The sequence below is a fragment of the Terrapene carolina genome, unplaced genomic scaffold, assembly GCF_002925995.2.
Source record: "Terrapene carolina triunguis isolate 2854851 unplaced genomic scaffold, T_m_triunguis-2.0 Scaffold951, whole genome shotgun sequence".
Classification (NCBI taxonomy): domain Eukaryota; kingdom Metazoa; phylum Chordata; order Testudines; family Emydidae; genus Terrapene; species Terrapene triunguis.
In genome coordinates, this window is record NW_020665302.1 from 1803481 (window position 1) to 1822673 (window position 19193).

At 50.3% G+C, this 19193-nt stretch overlaps 1 protein-coding gene across 1 annotated transcript in view; it reads left to right on the forward strand.

Annotated features, from left to right (window-relative positions):
* LOC113408181 (zinc finger protein 525-like) overlaps positions 1 to 797 on the forward strand; it is a 1066-nt gene extending 269 nt beyond the window's left edge. Inside the window, exon 2 of the mRNA XM_026661194.1 lies at positions 4 to 797. Coding sequence (XP_026516979.1) covers positions 4 to 797 — 794 coding nt within the window. The remainder of the gene's footprint in view (positions 1 to 3) is intronic.
* The last annotated feature ends 18396 nt before the right edge of the window (positions 798 to 19193 follow it).

The window sequence follows — 19193 nt, forward strand, 5'->3', positions numbered from 1 at the left end:
CAGCCCAGCCCCTGCCCCAGAGAATCCCCCCAGAAGAGCGACTGTATAGATGCCCCGAGTGCGAGAAAAGCTTCTGCTACAAGCAGGAATACACGTGGCACCAGAGAGCCCACCTCGGCGATAGGCTCTATAAATGTAGCGGGTGCGAGAAAAGCTTCCGCTCCAAGCAGGAGCTGGTCTGGCACCAGCGGGCCCACGCAGCGGAGAGGCCGTACAAGTGCAGCGAGTGCGAGAAGAGCTTCCGCTACCAGCAAGAATTCACCTGGCACCAGAGAGCCCACGTGGGCGACAGGCCGTACAAATGCCCCACCTGCGATAAGCACTTCCGCTACCAGCAAGAGTTCACGTGGCACCAGCGGAGCCACGCCGGGGAGAAGAGCTACAAGTGCCTGGGCTGTGAGAAGAGCTTCCGCTACAAGCAGGAATTCATGTGGCACCAGAGGATCCACGTAGGGGAGAACCCCTACCGATGCCCCACGTGCCAGAGGACCTTCCGCTGCAAGCAGCAGTATACGAGCCACCAGAGGGTCCACAGCACGGAGAGGCCCCATAGATGCTCTGAGTGTGCTAAGAGCTTCAGCCGGAACTCAGCCCTTCTTAAGCACCAGCGACTGCACACCGGGGAGGGACCTTACCACTGTCCTGACTGCGAGAAAAGCTTCAGCCAGAGCACAAACCTTCTCCAACACCAGCGATCCCACGCACGCAAGAGAGCCCGGCTGGATGGGCAGAAGCCTTCCGAGGGGAGGCAACCCCAGCAAGGCCCTCGCAAGGCTGCGGGCAGAGAGACCCTGTAAACCCCCCGAGCCTGTAGAATGTTTCAGGGGGAGCACTCGCTTTCGTGAGCATCTGGGAGCCCGAAGCAGGAGAGGAGCTCAGCTGATGAACCCAGCATGTGAGAGCCTTACGCACAAGCTGAAGTTGCAATGCCCCACGGGAAAGGCCTGGGAAGGGGCTGAACGGGTGGAAAGGGCTGTAGAGTCAGAGTCCCTCGAGGAGTCTGGGAAAGACACACACATGGCAACGAGTTGGCAGTAGGTCCAGTAGAACTTCTCTTCCTGAAGGTGCTCAGATACTTCGGTGATGGGCAGCAGGATAGAACCCTGGAATCCAGTGCCCCGTCTGGCTGCTGACTCTGTGCCTTATTATTGCTAAATGAGTAGCTGCTCCGGTGCCCCTGTGACTAAGGTGCTCACCTGCTCCCGTCCTGCTCCCCTCACACTGCATTGTCAGCCTTAAATATGCCAGGAGATCTCCATTGCCGGGGGAAACCAACATGTTCATGCAACGTTGTGGTGGAGGATGTCAGTGCCAAGGAGTCAGGACGGTCGAAGTGCTGGGACTCACAGCAACCCTTAGCTGAGCCCTCTGGATAGCGATAACTCACAGCTGTAGGCAGGGTACTGGAGCGATGACGCTTTTCTGGCTTCCACCCCTGCCCCAGGTACTCAGATCAAACCGTTTTGCTGCCACCCTGCATCACCCGTCAGAGTAAAGGAGGAGCTATGTGGGTGCCTTGCTTACTCTTACTTTGCTCAAGTGTTGCACAAGCAAGGTAACAGCGCCACCTCTAGAGGGCGATCTCATACTAACATCATGGGGTATTTCTGGTACTTGCCGTTATTTGAAAATCAAGGTGACCGTGACCCACCTGTACCCACTGCTGCAAAGATCCCTCTGCAGGAGGTCCTGAGCATTGCAGGGGCTGTGAGAGCTCAAAGCACAGCTTCCCATGTACCTCCAAGTACAACTGCCTTTCTCACCAGCTCTCTGCAGCTTCGGCCCCGTGTTACTGTGCAGACTGTGATATGGGAGCTGTATTTCTCTAAGCACCAGCGCTGCATGCACACATTGTGCACCTCTCTGCTAGCTGACGGGGGCTCGGCTGTGATCCCTCCCTTGCCCAGCCTTTGGGGAATCGAGTGCTGGAGCTAGATTCACACAGTCCATCAGCTCCTTCCTGGAAGTGCGGCTGGCGCTGTGCAGAGGCGTTTTGGCTCCCTCTCACCACGCAAAGCCAGCCCCATCAGGCGTTTTTCTCTACGACATCTCAAACCCTCTTTTCATGCCGTAGTCAGAACTTTTCCTGGGGCTAAATTCTGTTACACTGATGTAAATCCAGAGCAACTCCACTGAATTCAGTGGTGTTTACGCTGCTGTAACTGGGAGCAGAATCTGGCACTTGACCTAAGATCTTGTTCCTCCCTAGTGTTGCTCCAGGGCAGTGTGGTCAGTGGGAGCGGTAGCCACCTCCACCCCTTGTCCCGTCTCCACCATCTTGTGGAGCATGAGAGATACCTGTAGGGAATGGGATCTGTCACATGTGGGGCGGGGGGGTTGGACTGTCCCTTGTCCTGATATGGGCTGAAATCCATTGGATGCATCCAAATCACTGACCCAGTGGCTCCAGCTGGCCCATTGTGTGTTTCCTCCACACCCAGGCTCTAGAAGAGTGCTCCTCTCTCTGGCTTTATTAATTGGAGGATTGTGGGATGGTGAGTGTGTGTGTGTGGGGGGGGGGGGTCAAGGCACTGACGTGGGGGTCCAGGAGACCTGGACTCAATCCCCAGCTCTGCTGCAGACTCTGTGTGCCCTTGGGCCAGTCTCTCTAGCTGTAGGTCTCAGCTGCATAGTGGGGATAAGAGCAGGGCCCTGCTGCGGGGGGTGGTTGTGAGGCCAAATCTGCGCACCGTTCTGAGGTACTTCGATTCTGCAGGGATGGCAGATCAGTACCTAGCCAGATATTCTCCGTGGCTTGCTAGGCTGTTCCACCGGGCTCGCAGCGCCCCCGCCACGGGACCTGCTGACTTTAGAGCAGTTCATCTCCCCATGCCCGGTAGGGTCTGCTGAATGGGGTCGCTCAGTGCAGATGCCGGTCCGCTGGGTGGAGCAAACACTGGGGTTACCTCAGGTATAAATACATGCGACAAGCATCCCTAATGCCACTTCTCTCACTGAAAGCATCGGTCCATTCTTAATGGCTCCCTCCACGCTGCTCCTCTTGGAGCTGGCAGTGTCTGTCCCCCCCTTCCCCCCGCCCCAAAAGCCAGCTGGACTTCAGGAGTGCTTGACCCTGCTCCACTGCACCCACCAGCTGGCTGCGCCATGCTGTTGCTGCTGCCATGAGCAGGGGTGAAAGTAACTTAAAGGACTTACCGGTACTCCGGAGTCCTTAGGAGGGGCGGAGCCTCAACCGGAAGAGGTGTGGCCTCAACTGGAAGAGGGGGGGCTCCGCTGCAGTAGTGGCAGCGGGGGGCCCCTGGCCCTTTAAATCACCGCCAGATCCCTGCCGCAGCTACCCCAGGGCTCCGGCAGCGGGGCTCGGATGGCAATTTAAAGGGCCCCGGAGGGTAGCGGCAGTGGGAGCCCCGAGCCGCGCTGCCGGAGCCCTGGGGTAGCAGCAGCAGCCGGGGGCTCGGGCGGTGATTTAAAGGGCCTGGGGCTCTGGCAGCCGCTACCACCCCGGACCCTTTAAATTATCCCCAGAGCCCTGCTACCGGAGCCCTGGGGTAGCAGCGGCGGGGCTCCGGCAGCTATTTATGTACAGGTGTGACTACCTGCCCTTTCCTGGTTACTCTAAGCGGCCAGTCCGCATCCAAATCCAGTAAAAAATAAAATAATAATTTAAAATAGGATATAATCCATTTATTAAGTATTTATAATAAGTATTTAAAACCATTCTCAATTCCTAATATTTTCAACCGATCATTGTTTCCATCACTCCACGCGCCCCAAGCACAAGGCCAAAGAGGTGGATATTTTTACCACCTGTTAAGTTTTTGATCTCTTCCTCTAATTCGAGGTAATAAGCCACCTTCTCTCTATGGGCTTGCTCCAAACTCCCGGCATTATCTTCCCAGCGCACTGTGACATCCACCACCACCGCCATATCACCCTTAGTAAATAGAATATCTGGTTTTCTCTGCTCTCCCCTGCTATTTTTTAAATGGGGTTCTGCTAATGCCTTCCATCCTAATTTAACAACCTTATCTATAACTGCAGATACTACTCTATTATGTCTTTTAAATCTTGCATCCTTGGTTTTATAACATTGACCAGATATGTGGGGTATCGTCTCTCGCACCTTACCACACCACCTACAAAAAGCATTTACTCCCCCTCTTCCTCTCGCTAACGTCTCCCTAGTGGGGTAAATATTTGCTCTGAGTTGAAGTGCTGCAATATATGAAGAAGACTTAATCTTACTAGAATTTAAAAAAATTGAATTGCTAATTGTATCATTTTTAAAATACTTTATTCCTACTCCCTGACACCTCAACTCACACCATCTTAAAAATTCTTCTTCTCTTCATTTTCTAGGATGGGGTGTTGCTGCACTAAACATCTTATCAATTAGATTTTCTTCGGCATATAAATAAGATAGATCTATCCAATTATCTTTGGAGACAATATGTCTCCTCCATTTTCGAATTAACATATTTGGAATCTGTATACTAAACTTCGTGAGTGCAAGACCTCCATCCCTCCCTCTTGAATAAAATAATCCATCAGTGGTGCATTGCGGTAGATGTAAAATTTGTTTGGCTATTTTTCTGACTGAAATATCCAAATCATTTAAAAGATAAAAAGGGGGTTCTATTAAAAGTAGATTATGAAATAGCCTTGGTAAAATGAATGTTTGTAAAATCAATAATTTCTGAGCTGGTTTCAAGGGTGCCTTAATCAAACTCTCACTCCATTCATTCAATTTCTCCCTATCCAGGGATCTATTCTTGCACCTAGATATTATTCAAATTCCCCCGGTTGAATGTACTCAATTTTCTCAGTCCCTATATTCCAATTATCTTTTGGATTCACTATATAAGTTTTGTATTTTGATAAAATGTGAAAACCTTTCGTCTTCTTCACATTAATACGAAGATTAATATTGCTACAGAAGCACTCGAAAATACCCAAATTTTTAACCATTATAATTCGGGCTAATCTTCTCCTATCCTTATCAAATAACTGTTGATAAAACTTAAATTTTGCCTTCTTGGTGGCATATTTTGTAATAGCACTGGACTGTTTCTATCTTCCCTCTCTTCCCCTTATTTCTCAGCTCTAGTTGTTCCTCATTCCTGTTAACATTTTCCCCAACTAATGAATTACATAGCTTTTCTAACATAGCCCATCCAAGTGCTTTTGTTAGATTCTCCTTCAATAGCATTTCAATCTCCTCTAGGCTATTTACTATCTCCCGTCCCTCCCTGCTTTGTTTCCCCTGCTTACAGATTTTTTTTCCCACTTGATCCATATTTGGATGTCCTTTCAATGGTAAGATCCTTTCTCTCGGGGGGGAAGCTTCTAATATATTTTCTTTAAATTTCTCTACCTCTCTCACTTCATCCTTACATCCAACTATCACCATTTTCTTCTTTGTCGTCAATTCTCGGCTTTTATCTGACATTTGTTTGTTAGTTTTAGTCCTTAACTCACTTTCTATACATTTATTTATATTCCTTTTCCCTAAGTATTTATTTTCTAATTGTATAAGCTGCTCGATCTCCTCATTAGTCCAGATACGAGATCGAGAAGATACCTCTGTACTCTTACTTTTTGCTGCTATATTTTTCTTTCTTTGTTCGTTCCTAATGGCGGGGTGCCTGTGTCTGCAGTGTTGGCTTCATCCCGATTTGGTATGGAATGCCAGCCCACACATAGAGCAGGTATGGCTTTTTGCCAGGGTATCCACCTCCCTGGGCTCGCACTTGGGGGAGTGGGAAGCTATGTTATGATATTGAGAGGACTTTCCACACTTTTGACATATTACTCTTATGGCCTTACTTTTATGAACTACATTAATATGTTTCGCCCATTTACCAAATGCTGGTAAGATCTGAGGGCAAATGGGACAATTAAAATTATCAACAGGGTATTCCAAATAGAAAACACCATCTTTCCATAAACTACTTTTTGATATATTTTGAGTTATTTCCAGTACTGTCATTAAAAGCCATATTGGAGTTAAGAGAAATTGATGAATCAATAATATTAAAATTAAAAACATTTGATGAATTAATATTAAAATGCCCAGGTTCTTTAAAATACGGATCGTCAAATGTACTTAAATACTCAAAATCTGGATTAAAATTGTCCATAGATAAATTATTAAAAGTGTTCTTTGTAAAAACCATAGGTAAAATAGATAAAATCTCTTCACCTTGGTCCTTACCTATAATCTCATCTTTCTCAACTCCCTTTTTCTTTTCCATTGGGAGGTCTCAAATCTCATTCTCCTGAGGTATCGTCTCATTCCAAACTGTCTTATCCATGGGTCTAGCAACCCTAATCACACCCCTAATATATTTGACACCATCAGCCGGGGCATCGAAGCCGACTGCCAGGGTGTTGTTAACCCGGTCCAGTGCCACTTCGGTATAAAAATATAAATTACTTTTTTCCATATTTAAAAGATATACCCTTACCGGGGGAAGCTAACCCATACCTGGGGGAGTCAACCCTTACCAGGGGGGCAGCTACATTGGGGCTCCCCAACCCCATCCCCCACCCCAAAAGGGACGGGGGGTTGTCCTCCGCAATCCGCCTGGCTAGCCAAGCCAGTTACCGACTCTCACCACAAGGAGGTAGCAGTTGGACTTGCATCCAGAGGCTTTCCTCAATGAGGGGTCCCAAACAGCATAAATTCGAGCCCTAGCGGGTGTGTGGGAAAAGGCTCAGATCTTGGTGGGGATTGTCCCTACTGGCCGGGCTCGCGCCCATCCCCGCCTAACTGATAACCCATTCTCTCACTACCCTCGGGCAATGGAACCGGCTGGGCTCGACAACGGAGAGGGTCCAGAGACGCATGGATAGCCATTAAGAGAGTCGGGGCGGTAGCGACTGCTGCAGCCCCGGACCCTTTAAATAGCTGCCTGAGCCCCGCCGCCGCAGGCTCTGGGGACAATTTAAAGGCCCGGGGCTGTAGCGGCTACCGGAGCCCTGCTGCCAGAGCCCTGGGGAGGCGGCGGTGGGGCTCCGGCAGCTATTTTAAGGGCCGGGCAGTAGCGGCTGCCACAGCCCCAGATCCTTTAAATTGCCGCCCGAGCCCCACCGCCGCTTCCCCAGGGCTCCTGCAGCTGGGCTCTGGCGGCAATTTAAAGGGCCCGGGGCTCCAGCCGCTGCTGGGAGCCCCAGGCCCTTTAAATTGCCGCCAGGGGAAGCCAATCTGCCTTGGTACGGTGCACTGGCTCTTGCCGGTACACCGTACCGGGGCATACCGGCTTACTTTCACCTCTGGCCATGAGGTACTAGGGGCCTCCCACTTAGGTATCATAGCAACTCTTAATGAACGAGTGCCACAAAGCCTGGTGTGCCTGCCCCAGTGACAGGCAGAATAGGGTTATGCACAGGCCTTTCCCCAAGCATCATGTACTGCGGACTCCTCTCAGTGGTAGAGCTGTGGCCTCTGCTGTGTGTTAGATGGTACGCTCGTGGGAGCAGGGGCCTTATCTTCATGTTTGCCTGTAAAGTGCCTAGCACGGTGTTGAAGCTACAAAAATAAATTGTAATATGTAAAAAATGTGCCCACGGTATGAAATGTACTTGGGCACAAAGCTACATATCTCTGTCTCTTTAGCTAGTGCGCTGTCACGGCAGGAGGAGTGGCAGGTGCGTTTCCCTTTGTATGCAGCATTGGTGAGGCCATTGCAGGGTACTGTGTCCAGTGCTGGCACCCGTACTTTCCCAAAGATGTTGGAAAATTGGAAAGGGTTGAGAGATGAGGCACTAGAATGATCCGAAGTCTGGAAATCCTGCTTGATAGTGAAAGATTTAAGGAGCTTGATCAATGTAGTTTATTACTGAAGAGATTATTAAAGGTTAAGAGGTGACTTGATCGTGGTCAGTAAGCAGGGTCAGGATCAGTAAGCGGGGTGGGGGGGCGAAAGTGACGAGCCCATCACTTCCGGGACCGACCACGCCAGCCAATCGGTCTGGCCTGCGGGGCCCGGAGCAGTTGCCCCAATTCGCTGTACCCAGGGGACAGCTCTGTTAGTAGGTACCTACGTGGGGAGCAGATATCAGATTTTAGGGGGCTCTTTATTCTAGCAAGCAAAGGCAGAATGAGATCCACTGGCTGGAAGTTGTAGATAGTGTGACAAAGTTCCTCCTCTATCTTGGTGGGCCCTGTGCTTATAGGTAAACCGTCGTCCCAGAAGGTAACAACATAGTGTTTCCATGGCCCATGTCACAGCTAGGCACTCTCTCTCAACCACGGCATACTTCTGCTCTCTCGGGAGGAGTTTCCTGCTGAGGTAGAGGATTGGGTGTTCTTCATCTCCGACCGTCTGCAATAGGACAGCTCCCACTCCTACTTCAGATGCATCTGTTTGTAAAATGAATTCTTTGTTGAAGTCTGGGGCTACAAGCACGGGGTTACTGCAGAGGGCTGTCCGTAGATCCATGAATGCGTTCTCCGCAGCGTCAGTCCACTTCACCATGACTGGACCCCGGGCTTTTATCAGGTCTGTCAGGGGACTCGCTGTGGTAGCGAAATGGGGAATAAATCGCCGGTAGTACCCCACCACACCCAGGAATGCCCGGACTTGCTTTTTCCGATTTGGCCAGGGCCAATTTTGGATAGCCTCTAGTTTGTTTAGTTGGGGCTTGACCATGCCCCTTCCTACAATGTAGCCAAGGTATTTAGCCTCAGCTAGCCCTATAGCACACTTGGCTGGGTTGGCTGTGAGGCTGGCCCGTCTTAGCATGTCCAGAACCGCTTCCACCTTTTTCAAGTAGGTCTCCCAGTCAGGGGTATGAATAATCACGTTGTCCAGGTATGCAGCTGCATAACCGTTATGGGGCCACAGAAGCTTGTCCATGAGATGCTGGAAGGTGGCAGGTGCCCCATGCAGTCCAAAAGGAAGAACGGTATATTGAAACAGACCCTCTGGTGTAGAGAATGCCGTCTTTTCTTTGCATCTTTGTCAAGGGGAATCTGCCAGTATCTCTTTGTTAAATAAGGGTTGTCAAAAATCGGGCATTGCCCATGTGGTCAACTAACTCATCGATGCAGGGTATGGGGTATGCATCAAATTTGGATATCTTGTTCAGCCGGCGAAAGTCATTACAAAATCTAGTGGTGCCATCAGGTTTGGGCACCAACACAATCGGGCTCGACCATTGACTGTGGGGGTTCTTCAATGACTCCTAGTTCCAACATCTTTTTTACCTCTGCCTTGATCTCCTCCCTTTTTGCCGCTGGGACCCAATAGGGCCTTAAAGTTACCTTTGCCCCAGGGTCTGTGATAATGTGGTGATATGCTTCGGTGGTTCGGCCTGGTTTGGTTGAAAACACGTCCTGGTACCCATTGATCATCTCAGTTACCTCCTTCTTCTGGTTTGGTGTCAGATCAGGGGATATCCTGATCTGCTCACGTAGGTTATTTCCCTGGATCGGGGTCTCTTGGGCCACCACACATGCCTCTTGCTGGTGCCAAGGTTTCAAGAGGTTAATGTGATAAATCTGTTCTTGTTTCCAGCGTCCTGGCTGCCGCACCTTGTAGGTTAGTTCCCCGACGGATTCAACCACCTCATAGGGCCCCTGCCATTGGGCCAGAAGCTTGCTTTCTGCCATGGGTACCAACACCATCACCCGATCCCCTGGTTGGAACTGTCGGACTTTTGCCTGGCGATTGTAATGGGTTCGCTGGGCCTCCTGGGCCTTTTCCAAATGTTCCCGTACAATAGGGGTGACCTGGGCTGTCCGGTCTCGCATCTGCAATACATGTTCTGTTATATTTCTCCCCCCATTGGATTCCTCTTCCCAGATTTCTTTGGTCCCTGGGTTTTCCCTTCCACGGGGACCCGATCTATTTCGGTCACCTCCTTCCTAATGTTGTCATACCTTGGGTCTTCTGCCTAGTCCCATCCAAAATTTCCTCTCCCGGGGATAATCTGCCGGAGATCTAGGGGCCCAGTTTCTGTTGCCTCTACTGGTTCAGAGGCGTTAGGGTGGGGGTCAGACTTGGGTGCTTCTCCCTCCTGCATGGCCTCCTTTTCAGCTGCTCGGGTTCGCCTACCTACGAGAGCGACCCTCTGGCTTTGGGTCAGTATTCGGGTTCCCAAGGCCTTAGCTGCCCTTCTTTCCTCTTTCTACCCTGTCTGGGAGTGGGGAACAAATCTGGGGATATTTCAGAGAAGATTGGGGGTTGACAGTCTGCTGTGGATGCCTCACTAATTTCAGGGTTCCCATCTTTCTCCAATCCCCCTACTGGGAGTAAGTCTCCAAACCCTGGGAAGTCCCTCCCTATGAGCACCTGGTATGGGAGTTTAGGGACTACATCTGCTGCTACCTCAGTAGTGTTCCCTTGGATCTTGATTTTTACTGGGATGGTGGGGTAGTAACTAACTGTCCCATGGACACATGTTATCCCCGTACGTTTAGCCTGCAGCAGCTGACTACGCTGAGACCTTAGAGACCTTCCTCCTGGTGTCTGATAACGCTTGTACTCTTCAACCCTCCAGTAATACACCTTCCCACTCTCAGCTCCTAGTGCCTCTTGCTCCCAGCTCCTTGCATGCATGCTACAAACTGAAGTGAGGTTCTTTTTAAACTCAGGTGCCCTGATTAGCCAGCCTGTCCTAATTGATTCTAGCAGTTTCTTCTTAATTGGATCCAGGTGTCCTAATTAACCCGCCTGCCTTAATTGCTTCCAGCAAGTTCCTGCTTGTTCTGGAACTGCCCCTGTTACCTTACCCAGGGAAAAGAGATCTACTTAATCTGGGACTAATATATCTGCCTTCTAACACTCTCCTGTAGCCATCTGGCCTGACCCTGTCACAATAGAAAACTTCAAACGGGAACTAAGATGCAACTTTTTGACAGTGAGGGGAATTAACCTTTGGAACTGCTTAACCTGAAAGGTGGTAAAATTCTCCATCACTTGGAGACTTTAAATCAAGACTGCATGACTCTAAGAGATGTGCTGTGGTTTGACCATGAATCATTGGGTGCAATCCAGTCACTTACAGAGTAGGGAAAAATAATTGCCTCAACTGCAGGATTCCTTGGGTAAGAGTCTCCGGCTTGTGTATACAGAAAGTCAGACTAGAAAGATGATCATAATGGTGCCTTCTGGCCTTAAAATCTATCTAATCTATCATCTTCCCCCTCTCATTAGTCAGTGACTGTGGTGTTTAGGTGCCAAGCACAGGAACGTTAACTCCAGTTTAGTTTTGGCAGGATTGTAGACTCTGCTCTCCCCTATGCATTTCATAAGCTGACTTTCTTCATTAGAAGTTAGGGAAAATTCAAGGGGGAAGGAGGGCTCCGAAGCCAAAATGTCATTGCCTTCATTGAGGCAAAGAGATGTTCTTAAGAAGGCAAGACATGGTTTCCTCCTGATTTCATGTGGTAAGGCGTTCTACAGCCAGAAATAGGGAGAGGTAGTGGCACTCACCTTATCTACACAATTTCCTTTAATCTTATAAGTATTGCAAGATACTGTGACAAAGTTCCTCCTCTATCTTGGTGGTCCTGCGCTTATTGGCAGATTTTCTTGCCTCAGAGATTCACCATGTGGGTTGGGGAACAGCCCAGAGACCTTCCCCTCTGGAAGAACCCACAGTCCAGGTCAATTGGGAGGTTTGGGGGGAACCCAGGCCCACCCTCTACTCCGGGTTCCAGCCCAGGGCCCTGTGGACTGCAGCTGTCTTTAGTGCCTCCTGTAACAGCTGCATGACAGCTACAACTCCCTGGGCTACTTCCCCATGGCCTCCTCCAAACACCTTCCTTATTCTCACCACAGGACCTTCCTCCTGGTGTCTGATACGCTTGTGCTCCTCAGTCCTCCAGCAGCACATCCACATCCTCTCAGCTCCTTGCGCCTCTTGCTCCCAGCTCCTCACACTCACACCACAAACTGAAGTGAGCTCCTTTTTAAAACCCAGGTGCCCTGATTAGCCTGCCTTAATTGATTCTAGCAGCTTCTTCTTAATTGGCTCCAGGTGTCCTAATTAGCCTGCCTGCCTTAACTGGTTCTAGCAGGTTCCTGATTACTCTAGTGCAGCCCCTGCTCTGGTCACTCAGGGAACAGAAAACTACTCATCCAGTGACCAGTATATTTGCCCTCTACCAGACTCCTGTACCCCACTGGTCTGGGTCTGTCACAATACTTACAGAACTGATCTCTTGGAACAAGATAGATCCATCATGAATACATTGTTTCACTGCTGCAATTCAGACATCTACCATTTTACCTGATCTATCAGCTCCAACTTCTCTTAACGTCAGTAACAAGCCTCTCATCAGTTCCAACACAGATGAGATTAGGCCCTGTATAAATACAGCAGTAAGAGTGCAGAGTGAGTGATCGGAAAAGCCAGATCAAAGAGAGACCTTTAAAAGAAAGAGAATGGGAGATTATTGCCTAAACTGTAACTAGGAAGTTACAGCAGCAAAGAAAGAACTTGGAAAAGTCCATCAGGAAAACTCTTAACGTGCCATTTCCAGCCAGTTCCCAGAAAGAAAAAAGCAAAATCAATTGGCAAAGTTCCAGGGACTCTGGTCAAATGGAAGTTTCAAATGCTACAGGGGGGTAAAAGGATGCACATCTATGTTTGATGCTTAGTATGATACATATTGGAAGGGATTGTCAGAAGAGCCTCAGGAAGTTAGCTGCCCATCTCCATTGAATTGGTATGACCCTAAACAAGAGCTGAGGGCTGAACCTATGGTGATTTCTTTGTTCATTTCACTTCATATCGGTCCACCTGCCAGGTGCTCTGGACACCTGGTATATAGTATATACCTGGAGTATAAAAAAATGCATGAACCAAACTACAGCAACATGCCTGCAGTGTTCAAAAAACAACCCTAGCACTCTCCCAACCCTCCCGGGATGGCTTTCCAGGAAAACTCCTTGATTGCCGGTTATCTACTCGTCCGTTTACCTCCAACCCCACCTGCGGGAGAAATATGGGCCTTGTAGCACTGATAGATCACTGTGACCTTGGTGGGTCAGATTTCAATCGTGACGGAAGGGTTGGAGCTAGATAAGATTGAGTTGTTGTTCAGGACTTTTCAAAATCTTATTTCGGTGCCTAAATATGGACTTAAGAGCCTAGCTTTAGGCCTCCATTTTTTCTTGCACTCTGAGCATATCTGTGTGTATTTGCACATCTAGTAGATTAATACAACCGGCTGGGTGAAATCAGCTACACACATTTGCATGCACCAGTATAATTGGAATTTAATTTCCAGCAGCTCTCAGGTCCCACCAGCAGATGGTGGCCAAACACTCTCGGACGGCAGAATCGGCTCCTTCCCATATCTGCTTCTTCACAAGGGGGGAGGGATAGCTCAGTGGTTTGAGCATTGGCCTGCTAAACCCAGGGTTGTGAGTTCAATCCTTGAGGGGGCCACTTAGGGATCTGGGGCAAATCAGTACTTGGTCCTGCTAGTGAAGGCAGGGGGCTGGACTCGATGACCTTTCAAGGTCCCTTCCAGTTCTAGGAGATAGGATAACCAGACCTTGGCTTCAACACCCAAAGCAGCAGCAGCTGCTTCCTGGGGTGGGGTGACCAGATGTCCTGATTTTATAGGGACAGTCCCGATATTTGGAGCTTTTTCTTATCTAGGCTCCTATATAAGAAACCCCTGTCCCGATTTTTCACACTTGCTGTCTGGCCACTCGATCCTGGGTGGCCGGGAAAGCCTCACCCCACAGCTTGTGAGGCCCTTTCATCTCCTCCGTTCCCAGAGGAAGAGAGCAGCCAAAAGCTGGAAGAGCACAGCTGTTCTTGGTTTGTGGACTAAAGGCTCATGGTCTTCTCAGGGCTGGTTGGTGGCTAAACACGAAGCTAATAAACTACATAGCACCTTCCCCTCATTTGTGTCACCTTACAGGGCTCCAGGGGAGGCCGGCGGATATTAGAGGACAGATGACGATTGTTCTCTTTGCCAGGGGGTGGCCACACTTGGTCTCCCCATCTGGGGGCCTCATTGAAATGAGCTGTGACTACAGACATGCAGCCGGCACCAAAACCACAGCCCTCCACTGCCTGAGCTAAAGGCACAACCCTTCCTAGTGTGAGCAAGCAGCAGGCTGGTATTTATTTGGTGGATGCAATCTGGTCAAGCCAAGCCACAGCGTTCTTATCAACAACGTTCACGACACAAAGACCTCCAGGAAGTTGTCATTTTGCCACAACCAGCCACTAGGGGGAGCCATAGCCACATGTACTAAGCCAATGTATTCTACCCCCAGCTACCCATTACTCTACGAGGTCCATGTCGTTCAAAGCAAAGCTCTGTGATTTCCACAGTAACTTGTACCTAAATTCTGCTGTTCGGTCCCTGGATTCTGCCACGCTCCCTGGGGGGATTCTGGCCCGTCTGCTTAAAAGTCTATCTAAAACATGAGGTTCGTATTTAATTAAAACGATAATGACGACTCCAAACCGTAGCGTTGTCCACGGGGACTGAGGCGTTTGAAGCATAGCTGCTGGATAGTGGAAATAGTTCTCCGTGTTGCCACTGAAATTAGGTTTCAGAGTTGACGACCCATTGAGATGAATGGGCAGGTCCCAGCTCTTAGCTATTGTCTCAGCTGTCCGCAGACTCATGTAGACACCGATTTATCGATTAGCAGTCGGGTCCCATTTTGAAAGCTCTCCTTGCTACCATAAGCGCTAGGTTTTTCTAGGCACTGCTTAGCTCCTAGAGCACACTTCAGCTGCAAAGGGGTTAACTCCCCAGACCCGAAATTGCTGAATACACAGGGTCCCGATCCCAGGCCCCAGGGGCAGGGGCAGCCTCTGGTGTGTGCAGAGTTGAGTGCATGGCTGGCACTTAACTAATCATAACACATCTGCAGTGGCTATCAGGGGAGGGGGGTCACCTCATGCTGAAGAAAATGTGTTAATCAAAAAGAAAATACAACAGCTGTTCCCAGGATTGTTTATTTGCCCAATTAACTAGCAACATTATCAGTGCTATTAAAACCCTAGGGCAGGACCCAGAGCACTTCCTCTTTGGTCTTGCATTTTGCTGCTGCCGCTGGCCTCCTGGCTCTGCTGACAGCAGCTGGTCTGCCAGCATTAAGGATGTTACTTAGCCAGGCGGGCTCACCGTAACGCGAGCTAATGATACTGCAATACAATTTTGTTACCCAGGCACTTGGTTCTAATCAGAAAAGAGATGCCTTAAAAACAAGCCCATCTCACTCAAAACCTGTGTATCTTATTGTTACTGCAGTAGCTTCAGCCATGGCCCAGGACTCTATAGTGCTAGATGCTGTACATTATTGATTAGGTTCATTACGGTTGTGCCGAGGAGCCCCAGTCGTGGCCCACAACCCCCTCGTGCTAGGGGCATAGGCGCTGACTCCATGGGGTCGAGATTTGGGGAAGGGATCCAATAGGGGCAGGGAGGGGGCGGAGTTAGGGCAGGGACTTTGGGGATGGGGTTGGAATGGGGGTAGGGCCAGGGGTGGGGATGGGTGGAGTCGGGGTGTGGCCAGGGGTGGGGAAAGGGGCGGGGGGGCACGGGAACCCACCGGCGCCGAGAAAGTTGGTGCCTATGGGTAGGGGCTGTACAAACAGAACAAAGACAGTCCCTGCCCCAATGTCAATACAGTGTTGTCAACTCTCTTGTCATGAATGCAAGGCTCACAATATTTGGTGTGTCTCTTCAAACCCCAGCTCCTGGAGTCATGTGAATAGCTGAGAATCTCAGCTTTTGTTAAGGAAATACATTTCTAGCCCTCATAATTATGGAGAAAAGCCTGAAAATATGACCCTTAATGGCTCAGAAACCAATTACACTGATCATTGTCTTAAAATCTCATGATTTGGGGCAGGGGTGCTGACTCATGAGTTCTGAACACTTGGCTTTAGCCAACTGCAAATCTAGTTGTTTGTAAAAAGAACAGGAGTACTTGTGGCACCTTAGAGACTAACAGGCTGGTATGGCATCTTCTCTGTATGTATATATATATATACACTTATTATATGTTCTATTCTATGCATCCAATGAAGTGGGCTGTAGCCCACAAAAGCTTATGCTAAAATAAATGTGTTAGTCTCTAAGGTGCCACAAGTCCTCCTGTTCTTTTTATGGATACAGATTAACACGGCTGCTACTCTGAAATCTAGTTGTTTGTGGTATTGACAAACGCAAATTTTTATTCTTTCTGCCCTGCAGCCATAGGCGTGTGCACTGGGTGTGCCGGGTGTGCCCGGGCACACCCTAATGCAGGGGTGGGCAAATGGCCCCCCTCTCCAGGCACGGCAAGCCGCGGGGTCTGCGCTCCCCGGCCAGAGCTCCCGGCCGAGCGCAGCAAGCTGCCGGCCCCTCCCCCGCCTTTCTCCCTCCCCATGAGTCCTGCCGCCGCGCACGCAGCGCTCTGGGGGCCGGGGCTGCACGCTCCCGTGGGGCAGGGTTTGGCTCCGCGGGGAGGCAGACACCTCCCCCCTCTCCTGGAGCCATGCTGCCCCGTGTGCAGTGCTCTGGGGGCCAGGGCTGCGCGCGCTCCCGCGGGGCAGCGTTTGGCTCCACAGGGAGGCTAGGAGCCTCATCTCATGCCATGGTAAGGAGTCCGGGGCCAGGGGGGTTGGATAAGGGGTGGGGGGAGTCAGGGGACAGGGAGCAGGGTGGGTTGGATGGGGGTGGGATCCCGGGCGGGGGTGTTAGGGGCGGGGGGTCTCTGGAGGGGGCAATCAGGGAACGGGGGGATGGATGGAGCATGGGAGTCCCGGGGTCTGTCAGGGGGCAGGGGGTAGATAGGGGTCAGGGGACAGGGAGCAAGGAGGGTCCTGGGGGGGCAGTTGGGGTGGGGGGGCCTCTGGAGGGGGTGGTCAGGGGACAAGGAGCTGGGGAGTATTGGATGAGTTGGGAGTTCTGGGCGGGGGGCTGTCAGGAGGCAGGGGTGTGGAGAGGAGTTGGGGGAGGCAGGGAGCAGAGGGGGTTAGATGGGTCTGGAGTTCTGGGGGTCCTGTCAGGGGGCGGGGAGCGGTTGGATAGGCGTGGGAGTGGATAAGGGTCGGGGCAGTCAGGGGACAGGTAGGGGGTAGGGTTCTAGGGGGCAGTCAGGGGACAAGGAGCAGGGAGGCTTAGATAGGGGGTGGGGTCCTGGGGGGCAGTTAGGGGCAGGGGTCCCAGTAGGGGGTAGTCAGGGGACAAGGAGCGGGGGGTTTGGGGGTTCTGAGGGTGGCAGTCACGGGGCAGGAAGTAGGAGGGAGTGGATGGGGCGGGGCTAGGGCGGGGCTCACTGGGTGCACACCCTAATGAAATGGGCTGCGCACGCCTATGCCTGCAGCGTCAATACAGTGATGGGAAAGGGAGCAGAAATCTGTTGTTCTTGGTCCAGTAGCAATGAAATTGTTCATTGGATCCTGTTTGCAGACTCTGCGCCTGGAGATGGCGTAGTTAGAATGGTTTTCATTGTGGAATCTATGAGTTCTTGAGATGTACCATCTCATGGATGTTAAGGCAGGAAGGGACTGGCATGATCAGCCTGACAAGACACAGGACACAAGCTAAATTTAATGCCAACAAATACAAAGCAATGCACATTGGAAGAGGAGGGAAAGCTGTAAACTGCTTGTGCACCGTACAGGGTTCTAAATTGTTCAATGCGCAGCTGCTGTTGAAAAAGCTAAGGAGGTGCTTGGATGTACAAGGAATGGGATGGAGAATAATATGGAGAATAGTGCCATGCCTTAATAAAAAACACTGCTGTGGCCACTCCTGGATGCTTTGTGCAGTACTAGCCACCCCAGCTCAAGAAGGATAGCGCAGGTCTGGAGGGAGTTCAGGGAAAAGTGATGAAAATTATCAAAGGCCTGGAAAAGCTCTCCTCTGAAGAGAGATTGGCAAGACTGGGATTGGTTACCCTGGAGAGGAGTGATGGGACGTGATGAAAAATCTATGAAGTAATGAATTGAATAGAGATGATAGATCGGGAGCTTCTGTTTTCTCATAATACAAGAACAAGGGGACATTCAATGAAGTTAAACTGCGTAAGATTCCAACTAGCTAAAGGAAATACTTCGTCACACAATGGGTAATTAGCCCATGGACCTCATTGCCACAGGAAGTCATTGAGACCAAGAGCATAGCAAGGTTCACAGAGGGACTGAACATTTATATAGCTATCAAGAATATCCAAAGTTGCCATAATTACTGATAACACATTTCAGAAGGGATCTTAAACCTCCTGTTTCAGGGCTTCAGCCAATCTCTGACTAATTGAGGTCAGGGTGAGAACTAAAATGGGGGCAGATTGTCCTACATCTGCTGCTGCAGGGTTCTCACCCCTACCTCGGAAACATCTGGCACCGGTTACTGTCAGAGACAGGACGCTGGGCTATGTGGGCCTTGACTCTGCCTGGCAATTCCCATGTTCCTGTGCCAGAGGAGTTCACTCAGCGAACCCTGCACCATGCCTGCGGCGTCTGCTTGAGCTGGCTGATGGACTATCTCATTATCCCCATTTTACAGATAAGGCAATTGAGACACACAGGGCTGAAGCAGGAGGGATAGCTGAGTGGTTTGAGCATTGGCCTGCTAAACCCAGGGTTGTGAGTTCAATCCTTGAGGGGGCCATTTAGGGATATGAGGCAAAAATCTGTTGGATGATTTCATTGGGGAGTGGTCCTGCTTTGAGCAGGGGGTTGGACTAGATGACCTCCTGAGGTCCCTTCCGACCCTGAGATTCTATGATCTTGCCCAAGGTTGCACAGCAAATCAATGAGTAACCCAGGACCAGCTCTCAGCTGTTGCCACACCCACAGGTCCACCTGCCTCCCTCCAGTTTTCACAAGCACACTGAGGGCTTGGGCGGGATTTGAACCTGTGTCCGCTCCTGCTTGAAGTGGGCTCCATACCCGCAGGCCAACAAGAATGCCGGCAGCAGCACCTGTTCCATGTCCACAGGAGCTGTATTTGGCCTCTGTGTTTGCTAAGCCACGGTAACTAACGCAGGTGTAACTCCTCGTGGTGATGTTGTCGTTTTAACACGTGAACTAGCAGAGGTATAAACCCCAGTGGGGCACCTCAGGTTCACCTCGGTCAGCTCACACTTACTTAAACTACAGTTAGTCTCGTCCACACTAGGATTTGAACACCTGCTAGTTACCTGTAAACATCCCAGTTTCTTACTGAGAGGCTCTTGCTTTACATCCCTTGATTATTTTTTATTCTCTTGATTAACGTGTCCCTCCCCCCAGCTCTGCCCCCTTCAGTTTCA